At 44.4% G+C, this 16940-nt stretch overlaps 1 protein-coding gene across 1 annotated transcript; it reads left to right on the top strand.

Moving 5' to 3' along the window:
- The first annotated feature begins 1190 nt into the window (after positions 1-1190).
- Positions 1191-12384, top strand: sae1 (SUMO1 activating enzyme subunit 1). Its single transcript, XM_076736090.1, has 9 exons — positions 1191-1400; positions 1980-2091; positions 2609-2782; positions 5375-5520; positions 6432-6531; positions 6809-6914; positions 10056-10200; positions 10613-10682; positions 12103-12384. Exons 1-9 carry the CDS (start codon positions 1300-1302, stop codon positions 12193-12195), a joined length of 1047 nt encoding a protein of 348 aa, XP_076592205.1. The 5' UTR covers positions 1191-1299; the 3' UTR covers positions 12196-12384.
- The last annotated feature ends 4556 nt before the right edge of the window (positions 12385-16940 follow it).

The following is a 16940-nucleotide window of genomic DNA, read 5'->3' as shown; positions in this document are numbered from 1 at the left end:
TTATGTTGTTGGGTGTGTGGTCTTCTGTATGCAAAAATAAATAGAATGAACAAATTCAACAGGACTGAGCGAACTGTATGTCAGGTTAGACATCCTGGCCAATTCAACCCTTAATAAGGGGTTATGCTGAAATATATATGCAGTTTTGCTGTGTCTACAATAGTTGATCAAATACAAATTTGTTTCAGAATATACAACACCTAGGTGCCAAATCAATTGAAAAATGAACAACCTTAACACAGGCCCCCTCTACAAGACATGGCCTCAAGATCAGATATTAATGCAGGACTTGTTCATTTCGCAGTTGCTCCAATTACCACAAAGTAATTGACCACAACTACACACAGTGATCATGGGACATGGGCAACTAAATAGTATCACTAAAATGTCTAAAAGACTTTGCTTTTAAGACTTCAGTGAATAGGTACCTCTGTTATAAAATGCTATAGATATGTTAATTTGGCATGCCAGGGACTGACAATCTGGGGGAAAAGATACATAATCCCAACAATACAAAAGCAAAAATGTAACCTTATCGACAGATTTATAGTGTAAACAAATGTGTCATAGTAGGTTTCAGCTGTTGCAATAGGAAATACATATGCTGGCTACGGCAGTGTCCTGTACTAAATACAAAGCTGCTGCCAAATGGGACCCCAGTAAAGTAGCTGGGTACCCTAGATAGAATTTTAGGGCTATTTATCAAAAAGCATCAACTGTTCATTTAGCTGTCAGAGCTTGATTAATTATCTGAAGGCAAATAACAAGCGTCTTTAAAAAAAAAATGGCTGTGAAATTGTTCGTGTAAGACAAAACCCAGGGCAAAATGTACCCATAGCCTTGGCGCTCGTTCATGCCATAAACGTGTGTTTTAAACAGTCTATGGATGAAGGTAACAGTTACAGAACAAAAGATACCAGATTAATACCTAGATTTTAAAGTTACGTTGCAGCACTTATTGGTCGATTCCTGAATTACAAGCCAGTAACAGCGACAAATTATTTTTCTTTAGGATTGATTTGAGGCCTTGCAAACAACAACTGCTTAACTTAAAAACTAATACGATGACAAATAAATGTCTAATACAAAAAAAATCAATGAAGCGAGATATCATTAAAAAAAAGTTTCCATAAATCGATAGCGATAAAAAAAAAAGATTAAACGTATCTATTGTCTCCTCTGGTGACGTCATCATTCCGCGCCTAAGCGGGACCGTCGCCGTATTTGAAACATTTACATCTGCAGCGGCATAAAAAAAACTACTTTACACCGTATTTCCCGTGTTTAGCGCGAACTGAAATGATCGATATGATTGAGAAGGAGGACCCGGTCATCAGCGAGGAGGAGGCGGCGCAGTACGACCGCCAGATCCGATTGTGGGGGCTAGATGCCCAGAAGAGGTCAGTTAGCTCGGTTAGCTCGCTGGGCTAATCGACAGCAGGAGGTGTGCATTGTCGCACTCTTGCTGCACTGGTTTTGACCAAAGTGTTAAACAAGTTTTTTGCATTTGCAAACAGTTGGGATATGTTAATTATTGGATTAGGCACAGTATCGATACGTGTATCGGTCGGTATCTTTGCATTGTCCTCATATTGACTGTAGTCCAGCGGGGCTTTACAGCCGCCTGGATTTTTTTTCCCTCAAACTTGGGTGAAGTGAGAAGAGGCCAGTAGTTGACTGAGTTTCCCCATAACGACAGAGATAGTTGCAAGCAAGTTAACAAACAGTAGACTTGCTTTAACACACACACACACACGGAGTCCAGTTCCGTGTATGTGCACACACACTTCACCAATAAAGCAGATTGTGATTCTGATTGCATGTTTGTGTATAAAGTACAGTCTGGCAGCAGAACATTTCAAATAGAGGTTAATCTGCTGATTTGTTAGAAAACACAGACCATACAGCACAAGATCCCATTCACAAACACACACGAATAGTACTTGAACAGATTTGTTGTCTGCATGTTTGTTTTACAGGTTACGAGGGTCCCGTGTGCTCCTGGTAGGTTTAGGTGGTCTGGGGGCAGAAGTGGCCAAGAACTTAATCCTGGCTGGAGTTAAAGGACTCACTATGCTGGATCATGAACAGGTACACATGCTCAGGGTTTTTTCCTGTAATCATCCAAACACGAGCACTTGTACACGGTGGACATGTGCTTCAAAATCTAAAAATCTTTGTTTTCAGCCATCAAATAAACATCTGCATGATGTATTTAAGCCCATAAATATAATGAAATAGTAGTTGGCAACTTCAGTCTTTGCAGTTCTACGTCTTTCCACTAGATGGCGCCTGTGTCTTGGCAGACTGAGGCAACAAACCGCATACTGCACATATTTTATTGTGATAACATTACAATAACTGCTTACTTCTGGCTTCGTGTCACATTTTGAAATGGAATTTAAATTTATAGCATCATCCTCTGTGACCCTGTGCAACTACACAATAGATACGTTTTTAAAGAAAGAAACAGAATTTCCAGGAGAGGTAAATATCCATCAGTTACACAGTGTGAATCATCTCCAGCTAAATTTCAGCATGTTGAGTGTAAGAGCCTGGTGCAACACGGTCCTCACCCTGCTCTGCATTCCCCGTTTGTGTCGGCCAGGTGTCGGAGGAGTCGTGTCGAGCTCAGTTCCTGGTTCCGGTGACGGCTCAGGGGAAGAACCGAGCCCAGGCCTCGCTGGAGCGAGCGCAGAACCTCAACCCGATGGTGGAGGTCCACGCAGACCCAGGGAGAGTCGAAGACAAACCAGATGACTTCTTTCTGCAGTTTGATGCGGTGAGAGGAAATCAAAGTTTATTCTGGACAGTTGTCTTCAGATATACCACAAACTAAAAGATTTGAGAGGGAAGCTGAATGATTTCACTTAAAAGTACAGCAAGTCTGTCTTTTCTTGAAACATATCAAAGGAATAATCCACTCTGAGCACTTAAGATATGTGAAAAATGTTTGTCAGTGATGTACCTCCTGACATTGTCCTGTTGTACGATAATGTGTTTTTCTCACTGTTCACGTGGCGTCACTCAGACGTCCAGCCCGTTTACTGGTTTCTAGTAGGTTATTTTACTTCTGCTCACCTTGTTTTTCCCTCTCCAAAAGCTCTGTAAAGCTCTGTGTCACTCAGTCTGACCACTAGATGTAGCCTGCAGACCACACCATACATGAGAAGCTCTCCTTGTTCTGCTGTGACATTAATGATTGAATTTTGTCTTTCTTCCACCTGGTTTCTCATATAAGTCGCCTGTTAATTATGAAACGATGCAGTTGCTATATTACGGCCGGTGTTTGTACGGTCGTGTTGGGTTTACAGCAGTGTTCAGTGTGGAGGATGGCACTCAGACAGCTAACACTTGTCAGTCAGAAAATTCAAAATGCAGAGCTCTTCGGTTTGCTATGAGGCTTTTTGTGATGGACATTATGAGGAGATTACATCACACCTTACTTTAGTTGTTGTTAAAGTGTGTTAAGCCTGCAGATGGAGCAATAAACAGACGATCGTTTAAACTTTTAGGTTAGATGATGAAAGTTGCTTCAGCATTTCGCATTCATGTCCACAGGCGGCTGTGCGCTCTGTCTGGACGTCAGCTTTATCACTGCTGAAGGGAAGAAGGGATTCAAAGAGTCAGATGAAGAGCAGATTTGTTTCTCCCCTGTTGTGTCTGAATGTCTGCAGTTTTTCTCCCTCTGGGGGCGCTAAGTGAAGGTCAGGAGGAGGGAGAATGGTACGGGAGGATGATGGAGGAGGATGGAAGTAGGACAGAGTGAAGGGATGAGGGAGATGTTAGTGGGATGGAGGGAGGGAGGGAGGATGAAAGGGTTGGAGAAGAGACGGTGGGACAATTGAAAAAGCTTGAGATAAAATAGAAAATGGGAGAACAGAGGGGGGTCTCTCTCTTTCTGCTGTAGACCGCTTTTATCTGCTTCCACGGATGTATCTGTGTGTGGCTCAGCGGGAAGATGGAGGGCGATTAAAGTGAAGTGGCTGGAGCGTGGTCAGTTTTCATATGAAAGGCCTCATTACTGAGCACAATAGAGAGAACCTCACACCGTCCATCTGGATCATTGCAGAGTCAGCCGAGCCGCTGCTGATGCCGTCGCTCTCTCTGCATGTTTGCAGAATCATTTTTTAGAGAGGCAGCAGAAAAATACCACATGAATAACATCACGACAGGCAGCAAATGTACAACCTTTACTGCTTCTGACATAACATAAAAGCTTGTTCTTTTTATCCTCACTGTTTCTCTGTTAAATGGATTAGTTGTGAGCTCAGCTTTCCTGTTTTGCTTCCATCATTTCCTTGTTTTTCTGGTGCCATAATCACACGCCTGCTCTGGGCCAAATAATGCTCACAAATCATTGCTGGGAAGGAAAAAGGTGTCTGTTAATGGCTGATGTCGTGCATCCACCAGCCTGTAAGAGGGGTCCTTTCCCCCCTTTCAAAGACTTTAAGATGAGAGCGTTTTGTGTGACTGGTCAGAAAGAAGGTGTCACACGTCCTCTCTGGAAGCTCTGGCCCTTGACCCTGGTCTGCCTGCTGCTGCGGGAGGCTGATGCCAGAGATGCAGCATCAGTCTTATCAGTGAGCTGAGGGTGTTTTGGGTGTGCTGGACTGGGTCAGCAGGATAAGGTGGACCCAGCCCGCCGTTCAGTTGTTTACAGTCAGAAATCAGCCCATCCTGGTTTTACCCTGGTACACTGTGTCACTGTGAGGCCTCAGCCCTGTTTGCTTGTTTACTCAGGGAGGTGAACTATCTGCTGTAGGTGTGTCTCAGGCAGTTTGGCAGCTGGCGACCGTTCAGTCACTTAATGTTCCTCCAAGAGCTGAGAAGACCTGAAATATGTCTGTCTGTGCTTTGGAGATTAAATGAAGACAATATTATCGTTTGATATTTTCTGTTATTGCAAGCAGTTTGAGTGTTAATGGAAATGGAAACTAGCCAATAATGGCACAAAAACAAAACGCCTTGAGGAGGAGAAGGTGCCCAACAGACCAAGACTGTGGGAGTTCAGTTTCATACATTTTCATTTTCAGAGACACAAGGTACCAAGAGGTGGCTGGAGAAAATGCAAATGTGCAAACAGTGCAGGAGTGTCTCCAGCTGCCTGTTGCTGCACAGAGCCGTGGAAATGTCAGATATTTAACAAAAAAGACATGTTCTTGACTCATTTGGCTAATTGGGAAGGAGCTTCTCAACCGTTCAATTCATGTTGGATTAAAACCCTTTTTTGACAATACATGGATGTCCTTGGATCCTGCAAATATTAATACTGCAGAGATTTAGATGCTTCTCTGAAAGCGATCGATGAGGAAACCCTCTGACCTGCAGGCAGCCGCTCTGACCGGCCTCCACTGTGTTTGTTCTCCCTCAGGTGTGTCTGACAGGCTGCTCCAGGGACCTGATGGTGCGGGTCGACCAGCTCTGTTCTCAGCGCAACATCAAAGTCTTCTGTGGGGACGTCCATGGTTACTACGGCAGCATGTTCTGCAACCTGGGACAGGAGCACCACTACGTTGAGTGAGTGTGAGCTGTTGTGGGTCCAGTGCCTTGCTTTAGAGCACTGCAGTAGAAAAATACCATGTGAAGTTTAATCCTTTGGCTCAGATGTGTCCTGGAGAAGCCATCCAGTGCATGTGTGGTCTCACCAAAATTCACAAAGAAGGGCCCCAAAAACAGGCACAGGAGGAGGTCTACAACACCACGTATCCCCACAGCGCTGCCAGCTCACCCCTCCCCAGAATTCTTAACAACTATTCACGTTTGGTCTCATGTGACAACGCCAATGACCGCCGTTTACACCTCAGGTGGCAACCATGACTTGAAATCCCTGGGATTCCCCGTCAGTCACAACTGAAGAAGCCCCTTAGATGAGAGGCAAACGGTTTTCAAGTTTGGCCTCCATGTTGTACCAGAGTACAAAGATTAATCCAGAAAGTATCTTGTCTCATATCAAAGATGGAGATATCAGTCAGCTGTGCGCTGTAGTGTTGGTGCACACGTTAGCTCACTGATGCTAACATACGGGCACTGAAAGACACATTTTCAGTGAAAGCCTATGTTCAAATATTATCACGCTTCTTAGAAGTGATGTTAAAATTTCAGTCTTTGACAAAACATCGTCACAGAGCAGCCTCGGCTTTGGACATGTGGAACTGCGACTGTGTTTGGTGGCTGATTTCTCTGCAGGTCAGGGCTTTAAAACGGAAATAAAAACAGATCAGTCACAAACTGTTGAGCTAAAACATGAAATATTTTGAGTTTATACTGTTTTCATTGAGTGCATGTCAGAAAGATTAGCAGTTCATCACATTCTGTTTATTTATGTTTTATTCAGCTGCACAATTATTTATGAGCTTGATTTATGGTGGAATATTCACTGCTGTGCCTGCTGATCATGTAGGAAATCTTTCTCTTCACTCTCTTTATAGGGAGAAACCAAAACTGGTGAAACCAACTGAAAACTCTAACGACGGTCCTGAAGTGAAGAAAGCCAGAATCGACCCCAACGAGACTACCATGGTGAAAAAGGTAAAAGGTGGTTTGAAGATGAAGATGTGTTTTCAGGACAGATAGGTGGAAGTCAGCAGGATGGCTGGTGAAAAACATGGCTGTCTGTAGGCTGGAGGAGTGGAGCAAATTTAGATTTATGATCGCAAATACGTAGAAATCCAAATATATCACTTTCTCCAGTCAAATGAGCAGCAGACACTCTCCGTTCGTCCTAAAGATGTGGAAAGAATGAATGAACACACCACTGCTTCACCTCCCGCTGACATTAGTCTGTTTTTAACCTCTCACCGATCAGACGGCCAGTTTCTGCTCCCTGAAGGAGGCTCTGGAGGTGGACTGGACGAGCGAGAAGGCCAAAGCGGGTCTGAAACGAACTCCAGTGGACTACTTCCTGCTTCAGGGTACTGAAAGCCAAACGTTTATGAAGTATAAGTACTACACTTTGGTAGTAAATGTGGAAACTGACGCTTCTTCTGTGACTGACTGTGTCTGATTTTCAGATGTTTGACATCCTTTGAGCTCTGACAGCTGCTGATGGACACTGGTTTATATTTGCATTTTAAACAGTTTAGTGAAAATACAGTCAGCACAGACGATGATGATGATGATGAAGATGATGAACGGTTGAAACTCTAGAAAGCTGATTTTCTATGTTGTAAAAAGCGTGATGACTGTTTAGGGGTGATGACTTTGAACTGGTGGCAACATAATCTTTAAATGTTATCATGTTTACGCCATAAAATTACAAAAGAATTTGAATCTTTTAAAGCTTTTAGGAGGAATTCATATCTGTCGTGAAACTATTCATTCAAGTTTCATTGTGAGATACATTTTTTTTAAATGGTGTTTTCTATTTGAACAACTACGAGCTGAAACAGCAGGAGAGGCCTTCTGATGTTTCTGTGCAGGAGGCACAGAATTTCCGTACAGAGAATTGATCAAATATAACAAAGAATCCTGAAAGGGCTAAAAAAGTTTAGAAATTTGAAACTGAAAATGCGTAGGATCCCTGCAGCGAGACTGAAACACGTAGCATGAACATGCAAAGTCACTGCCTCGCATTTAGCCCGTGATGATCATTGCATGTGATGGAAAATCACGTCCCAACAGTTTGACAAATGTCCCTCTAAGACAAAGAGTTGGACGTCCGCCTGCACGTGAACAGTAACAAATACGTTCAGTTTTTGTTAAATTCAGTCAGCGATTTGATGGAAAAATGAATATTGTTCCGCTGAGTTTCACCCGAATAATCTGACCTGTCAGACGTTTAGGAACCGTCAGCCCAAAGGAACGTTCTGACCCTGAAGTAAATCTGACACACACCTTCCTGTTTTTCAGGTTATTTACGGTGTCTGGTGACCTTCTCTTTAGACTTGTTATTGTCCCTCTCTGTCACCTGGTCCTGCACCACCACCACACACGACATGCTAGTTTCCATCACAGGCTGTCCATGGCCAGTCATGTGCACTGAGCGTAGAGCAGAGAACAGCCCGACACCTACTCTGCATGACAACAAGCATACGAGGACAGGAAGTAACCAGAACAAGGCTGCAGTTTACAAAAACTGTTTTCTGTGCATCAATGTAGAAGATAATGAAAATTCAGCTCCACTTTGGCACAATGCAAAGTTCAGAAATACTGAAGGAAACAAAGCTCCTCTGCACATGTTTAACTCTCATACAGGCTTCATCCCACGCCTCATTAAGCACACCTCACAAAAACAACTGCACACCACTCCAACACGGTCTCAGTCACAAAGATCGTTCCATATTTCTAAAGTTATGAACTAATACGGTTTAGAATAAAAGCATTGTTACAGATAGATAATGTTTAAAGCAGCCAGGCAGCACAAAGCCAAAAACAGACATGAAGGATGGCTGAAGTCAGGTGTGAGGACTTGGAAGGCTTTAATATGAGTATGAGTATGAACACACCCCAGTGTCTTTCATATATAAGGACAGAGGGAGAAAGATAAGACGTGCTGGCGTCGTGTGTGTTCAGCTTGGTGTTGTGTTGAGTGTGTTTCTGGCTTTTGTCTCCTGTGCTCTCACACCACACAGCAGAGCTCCCTGAAACGAGTCGAGCAGCATCCCGACGCTGTCATGTGATGGTGGGTGTCTGGTAAATTAGTTTACTAAATAGCTAATTTGGCTGGTTAATTTTAGGTTTGTGCCATCCGCCGTGGGCTCTGGTTTAGTAACCCCCCACTCTGAAACCCACCTCCCCGCTGCAGCCTCACCCTGTCTCCAGTCTGATGCGTTCAGGCTAATATCTGAGTGGAAACACGCCTAGTTGTTGTTTTTTATTGAGTAAATGTGAGGCAGGAGGCCGTGTTATGATCCCTTCGTTGTTTCTATAATTGGAGCTAGCGGTTGTTGTTTTGGGCGACCGATGAGGAAGTGGCTCTTCCTCTGTTACAACTGCTTCCTGTCTCACGAGGAACAGTCGGGTGAGCAGAACCGCGATACGTTTGCGTGTGTGTTCGCTTGTTATCATCACTATCTCTGATCTGTGTAATTAGCTCTTTTGATATATTGGCAGACAAGAGAAAGTGTGTTTGGACAAAGCAGAAGCAGAGGACGAGGAAGATGAAGAATGAAATGTGTCCCACTGAAAGCTCTGCTGTATGAACGTCTCTCTGCGCAGATGTTGCCTTAATATATGGAAAAAAGATCTCGTCTGTTGTATTTGACCTTCACGTGCAGGTTTCGGTGTAAAGGTCCATCTTGAATATTTCCCCTCCCCCCCGAAGCAGTGTCACTGCCACACATGCCGCTTTATAGATACTATCGTTGTTCCATCCATGTGCACATTATTATCTTCTGTTATGAAATTCAGTTCTGATTTCCTGCCTGGAGCCGTGCGATGCCGTTTGTGATGCCAGACTTTAACTTTCTTGTCACAGAGCCTGGCTGATAAAGAGCAGAGCTGAGGTGTGAAAATGACTCGGTGTGTGTTTGGTGTGCCACGCTGGTGGAAATGGCCGTGGGAGGATTTGACTTCCTCATGTGGTTTAAGTTAATGGACGAACAGGAAACACGGGGGCGAGGTGTCGATGCGTGCGTCTGTGTGCTGCAGTTGGAAAAGTCAGTTGCTGTTTGAAATATTGCTCACGACCAAATAAAGTGCTCACTTCTGATTTCTAATCCTTCGCCGGGCCCTCAGCCGGCTCTGCGACACGGGAAACACTCTAATGCTTCCTTACTGTACACGCGCAGGTGTATGCAGGCGTGAATCTGTGCGTGCGCGCTCTTAATTTGATGTGGGGAAGCGTGGGCCAAATCGGATGAAATGGTTGATGCTTTATCCTGTTTCAAAGGGAGCAGCAGTCGAGATGAGATGTTGTCTTTCCATGAGATGATAATTCAGCGTGGAGGTCTCATGAAAGCGTGATGAAATTAGAAATGGCAGCAGTGAAATAGATAAATGGAAAATATTGCTTTAAACGCTTTAAACTTGTTTCCAGCTTGTCAACCGTTGTTCACGTTCCTCCTGCTTCCTGCTCTCTCTCCCTCTTCTCTGTCTTCCATCCGTCTCCTCAGTTCTGTTGAAGTTCCGCACTGACAAAGGTCGTGACCCCGACCCAAAATCCTTTGCTGAAGACAGTCAGCTGCTGAGACAGATCCGCGATGACGTCCTCGTGGCCTTGGCAGTGAGCGCCGACCTTCTGAGCGATGACTTCATCAGGTATGAAGCGTCCTCACCCGCCTTTAATTTAACACATGAGATCTTGAAACAGCAAGATTCTCCAGGATTTACCCACAGCCGCCCACACATGACACCGAGTTCAATGTTGGAAATTCAGTCCAGTTTTTTAAGTCGGCGGCTCGACATCTTTTCACCTGCACATCACCAAAACAACACCGTTTCTGACTGTGATCAAACATCCGAGCTTCCATCCTGCTTTAGTTCAACCCTGCCGCTGCAGGAACGGCGGCGTCGCCAGACAGCGCGACACGTAACTCAGCTGGCAGAGAAGCAGCGCTCCAGACGGACGTTTTTTCTGGAGCCAGTAACCTTCTGGCTTTGTCAGCTGCTGAACATCACACGTTCTGTTTAGTCACTGAGCTGCATGTCTCCTTGTACTGTTTGTCCTCAGCTACTGCTTCTCTGAGATGTCTCCAGTGTGCGCTGTCGTGGGAGGAGTCCTGGGACAGGAAGTTGTCAAGGTGAGCATTAGAAAGCAGAGCAGGAATATCATAAGTTGAGGAAACGCTCTGAATGTGTTCATGTCCTCGGCTGCGATGCGTCTGACAGTCCTCGAGCGCTGTGGTGGATGTTGAGGACGGCCGGTCTGCCGTGCGAGGGGGTCCGTCAGCTGACAGGTGGCCGCTCGGCCGGTTTCTGGGTCGGCTTCAGAAAAGCGGCGGCGACTCTTCTCTGTGTCGAAGTGATTTTCACTGTGACCACAGTGAAGCTCAGTGTGACGCTCTGGCAGCAGCCTCTCAGAAGGAGAAAAGATGTTTGTCCTCCGGCCGAACAGCAGAATAAAGCCAGCCATATTTCAGCATAAAGGAAGATAATGGCAGGAAATCCAGTGGAAAGCATGTGACTGCACCAACACATAAGCTTGTTTCCTCTTTCACTGACAGTTAGTCAGAGGTCAGGACTGCCGTGCCAGCATGCATTGATCCTGATCTAAGATAAGAAATTAATTCCCTTTATTGATCGGTGCATCATTCAGTCGAGGTCTGAAGAGGTCTGAGCTGCTGAAGACCTTGAGCGACACGTTATGCCTCTTATCTCATGTTTTACCACGAAGTGTGTCCCTTTGAATTTAGGGACTTTGTGTTTTTTGGACTTCAGCCAGAAGGATAATATTTTTATATTGAAATATAATTACTAGAAGTCTTTACATTAGATTTTTTTTGTCTGTTCTGTCGTATGTTAAGTTCCTTCCTTCCCTCTGATTGGATGCTCAGACTCGATGGTGACCGAGGTCGTTAGAAACATTAAGATTCGTCTCACAGATCAAAACAGAATCATTATTTAATGACACACAAATATGGAGAATGTTTTTTTCAGCGCACGACCTGATTAAGATTTCACATACAACACTGTTACATAACAGTTTTGTCTGAGCCGTGACCTCAGGCTGAGGTGAACAGGAGTGTGTGTGTGTGTGTGTGTGTGTGTGTGTGTGTGTGTGTGTGTGTGTGTGTGTGTGTGTGTGTGTGTGTGTGTGTGGGGAGGGGACTGACAGTTCACAATCAGACTGCATTACGTTGGCACAAGGCCAACCTGCTGTCTTTATGATGAAACCCGCTGCAACTGGCCGCCGCACGTCTGGCCGGGTGAATCTGACTGATTTCACTCAGAGAAAACTGAAGTCACCTCGTGGACTGAGCCGCTGTGACAGACAGGCCGCTGTGGGAAAACAGAAAACGGGCACTGAAAGTGTTCTTTCTGGTCATACTGGGTGGTCCCTTTTGCTCAGTCACTGTTTGAAATTTCACCTTAAAACATTTTGTGGGATTAAAGAGTCTTCCCTGTCTGACTGGTGACTGGATGCTGAAGAGGTCGAAACCCCTCACATTGGCTCGGTGGTGCTTTGCTGTGCAGACTGTGACTTCCTGTCTGTCCCTCCAGGCTCTCTCCCAAAGAGACGCTCCTCACCGGAACTTCTTCTTCTTCGACGGTCGTAAAGGCAGCGGCGTGGTGGACTACTTCGGACCCAAATAAACACGTCTCACCTGTGCAGTGGACAGTTTTCCACACAAACACAAGTCTTTTCGTTAGTTTGTTAGATTATTTATATCAGTACTTGTTCCACTTTTCATAAAACTCATCTGTTGTTTCAGTTTTGGCATTTGGTCTCAAGTTCACTGTGGATTTTTTTTACATTTCCTAATAAAACATTGAGTAAAATGATTCTGTCTCAGGAAATTTTGTTAAAATTATTATGCTGCATTCATGTGCTGCTGGGGAATTTTAAGTTTCAAGAGCTCAGCTGTGATGTTGCATCAACGTGCTGTTTTCCTGCAGATAAGCTCAGATAAAACTCATTAACTTTATCTTCTGTTATCATGATTACATGTATATTTGTGTGAAACGTTTAATATACCATCTGATGTGAAGTTGCAGCCATAACATGTGGTGGCCTTGATTTCACTATAGTGTATGTAAGATTATGCAATGCTGAAAATTAAACACAGGAAATGTTTTGGTTTCAGTCCAACATCAAACTCTGAATCTCATTTGTAATAAAACCAATCAGAGTCTGAGCAGCAGTCAGAATCAGAGTCGTCGTGTGATGTTCAGCAGAATGACTGTATTTGGTAATGACTTCTCGCCGCCTGGCAGGTGACTCATCAGCCCAAACATGGCTGCATGGTGTCTGAGTGACGCCGTGGCAGAGTAATAAAGGGCGGGAAGCGTTCGAATGAACCTCGGGACAAACTTGAAGCATTTCCTGCCTTCTTCCTCCCAAATAAGGCAACAACAACAACAGAGCATCAGGGGGAAATCCAGCAGCATGGTCTCGTGCCTGACCTCAGCCCCTGGGAGAAGTGGGTGGTTGAACCTGTTTAACCTGCCAGGCCTGTGAAACCTGAACAGCAGAGATGTGTATAACCATAGATGGAAAAAATGACACTTATTCTGATGCAGTTTAAACTCTTTGAGCGCTGACTGCTGCATGTCTGCGGCAACAGCAGAGTCTCTGAAAGCAGCACATTCATTCTGCTCTTTACAAGTTCAGTTCACACCGACATGCATCAGAAGCTTCCAGTGTAAACATGTTTCCGTATCATATAACATACAAACATCTCATCAGAGTTTCACACTGAAAGTGCCTTCAGCAGTCAAACATAACAGTTGGTTTGAGGTCAAAGAGGGTGAAGGTTTAAAGGTTGTTGCATAAATTACTCATCGTGATTTTTGTGGTGAGCGACGACGTAATCGTTTCCACATTTCTGGTGTTGTGGCTTTGGTACATACATCCCAGCAGCAGAGTGTTCCAGCATCTCCATATCAGAGTCTGGTGTCCATCGACCAAAGAGTCCTCTGAGGACACAACCTGGACTTCACACTGAAGGTCAGTGTTTGTACCTCAGAACAGGAAACTGAAATTTGAAGTGAGTTAATCTGTGATTTGGACTTTTGGATGAGCAGATATCTCGCTCCAACTTTTCAAAATGAAGTTCATCATAGTTTGTTGTGTGAAGCCACGATTACATCCTCTACGGTAACAGACTGCAGGAGATAAAGATGGACCTGCTGCTGCTTGCCATCTTTGCCCATGTTTGACACTTTACAACAATTTTTACTGCATAAATCAGTCCACCAAATGATAAATATTCCAAAATCGATATTCTATTATCTTGTATTTCCTTCACTTGTGATGCTTTTGGCTGAAATATGTGCCGGTATTTGAATGATAGGGCTGGGTCCTGCAGAGAGAGTGATTGAGAGTAAAAGAATAAAGCTGGAAGGCTGCGTGGGAAATAAAACACATACGGACGTATGAAGTTCACTTTTGGGTGGCGGTGTGTTTACTGCAGAGCAGCAAAACAAGCCTTGAAATGAAGGCAGAGGGGCGATTAGGCCGCTGCTCTTTTCCTGAGATTAAGAAAGGAGATTAATTATGCAACGTCCCTTTAAGCTCATTCTGCCCCTTTAATTAAAGCAAAACTCTTATCTGTCCACACACACATCCACTGCGCTCTTCACACGCCCTACATGCTGACTCCACGCGCTTTGTCTCTGTCTCTGATCCCTCTCTTCTTCTCTTGTTTTTCTCTCTTTCGTGTTCTCTCTCTCTCAAAGACGATGTCCCTACCGTGGGGTCACTCTCTCTGTTTTGCCTCCACGTAGCAGCAAAGACCAAGTGCCTGTTGTTGCAACCAATCAGATGCCCGATTCTGCTCTGAGGGCTGCATGATTGGCTGATTCTGCAGAGGACTTGAAGTGAGGACGTCTAGTCCCAATGCTGCCTGTTGACTCAGTAACAGACAGTGTGTGTGTGTGTGTGTGTGTGTGTGTGTGTGTGTGTGTGTGTGTTCTCTTTCCTCATAAACTGCTGAATTCTTGCCTTTGTTAATTATGTAAAGATTAGCAGGGCTACACTAACAGTTATTAATAGTTAATCTGATGTATTTCTCAATTCACTGATTATCACTTTGTCTAAAAAGTCTCCAGAAATCATGAAAAATGTTATAATCTTCATCCTTAAATAGCTTCTTGTACTTGACTAACCTCTACCACTACCTTCACAGATGAGCCAAAGGCATTACGGTGTCTCAGACGAGGTGTTCAGACAGTATACTGATGGGACAGTTCGGACAACACAACTGTTTGCCTGCCCACTTGATTCTGGAGATACTTTGTATTTAGATTAGATTAGATTAGCTTTGTCTATCCTGCGCAAAAGACCACATAACAGAATCCAGTGAGGTCGACCAAATGCTTCATAAAGAGAAAAATGAATGACTGAAGTCACAAGGCTTTTGTCTGACTGTCACTAACACACTAAAACACACTGAACACACCTGTGAGGACATGTTGGATTCTCTTGAAGCCAGCAGTGTTACTGCGTCTCTGTCCATTGTCCCAGTTCAAGTGGAGCTGTCACGTTCCAATAAAGTTATTCAAATCTATGCACTGCTCAGGATGCACTGTGTGTTTCTGTGCAGAACACTTTCAAAGGCAATTAAATGCTAAAGGGAGCAAGAAGAAGAATTCAGCTGAGGACAACATGCCAGGTGGAAGCAGTAAACATCGGCAGCATTGACGGGAAAGACTTTTAGAAACGTACATTCAAAACCAAAGTCCCATCCACCCAGTGCTGAATACAGGAAGACTGTTCATTTGTTTTGAAGCACATCATCAAGTCACACTGTGACCAAGACCCCGAGGACAATGAGGGTAATTATTCAGCTGAAGTGATGAAAACTGTCAAAACCAATTTTTATGTTGAGGAAGAAGACATTTCACAGAGCTCCAAGATGTTTGAGCACAAGGAAGCTTGCCGACGCCGCAGACAGAGAGAGGTAAAGACCTTGGACCTGGAGAAGGACAATCTGCCAGCTGAAAGGACACCGGACACTCAGTGGACACTCTGGCTTATTCTGTCCACCTTGAGTTCCGTTTATGACACACCTGGATTTTTAGCCCAGTCTGTTTTCAATGCGAGGCGCATTAGATGTACTCTGTATAAGACAGTCACAGGAGCTTTTCTGGTTTTACATAAAAAAAACACCAGACAATAAATAACAAAAACAGTTATTGATTAATGTGACAGGGAAACTCAGGACTCCTGGTCCTCCTGATAAATTCCTGCTGTGCTCATGCGGTCGACATGATGTGTGTCAGATCTGAATACTCAGTGTCTGTTATGAAGAACATGAATATAATAACATGTCATAGCGACACTGTGTCCACTCTGCAGCACAGGGGTTATTCGAGGCGTCTTTACAGCATCAAAACATGCTCTGGATGAGTGTTTTGATGCGGGTCTGTTACCAGATTGTCATGGTGACCATCACTGTAAACACTTGTGGGGCGTCTGTGTGTGTGTGTTTGTGTGTGAGCAGTGAGGGTCTTGACCTCGTCTCTGCTAATCTGTGGTGCTCTCCAGATGTGACAGAGACCACAGCAGCGTCTGTCCATCCCCTGTCACGCATGCTCCGCCCGCACAGCCGACAACATCTGCTGCTCCACATTCCATCAAACTGCCGTCCTCGCCCGTCCCGCCAGCGCAGCGAATGAGATTCCTCAGTGTGAAGTGGTGGCACAGAGGGCTTAGAGCCGGGTCACCGCAGAGGATAAATCACTGCGTCCCTCTGCGGTGGAAGGAGTTACCAGGCTAGACATAAACAGAATCCCTGTCTGTCTCTGAGGGTCCCCCGACGTCCCCCCTTGTCCTCTCTGGGTCTTTGCTTCATGTACCTGCAGCCGTGTGGCACATCAGTGGTGGAGGAAGTATTCAGGATTGTTACTGAAGTAAAAGTAGTAATACCACAATGTATAAGTACTCTGTACACTGTAAACTGTACATAAACGTAAAGGCAGGATTTTCACTGTTGCAGTTGGTTGAGCTCATTTTTAACTGTTTTGTATAAACTGTTGGGTAATTTAATTTATAACAAAGCATCATATTTTATAAGCTTCTTACATTTTGTATGCAGAAATCAATATTATTAAGTAACTAGTAACTGAAGCTGTCAGATAAATGTAGTACATGTGATTTCCCTTTGAAAAGGAGATGAGAATGAGTACAAAGTAGCTCACATGTGTACTGAAGTACAGTACTTGAGTAAATGGACCTTGTTGATTTCACCGTCTGCTTGTTTTGGGGGATGATCTGTAGGTTTTATCACACAAACAGAGTGAAACCTTCTAAAGCTTTAACTCCTAACGGCTTTTCAAAACAGAGCTTATTATTGTAGTATGTGAAGTATTTGGCTTTCCACACCACAGAGCAAATA

This window comes from Chaetodon auriga, chromosome 7 (genome assembly GCF_051107435.1).
Source record: "Chaetodon auriga isolate fChaAug3 chromosome 7, fChaAug3.hap1, whole genome shotgun sequence".
Classification (NCBI taxonomy): Eukaryota; Metazoa; Chordata; class Actinopteri; order Chaetodontiformes; family Chaetodontidae; genus Chaetodon; species Chaetodon auriga.
This window is presented reverse-complemented; position numbering and strand designations above follow the sequence as displayed.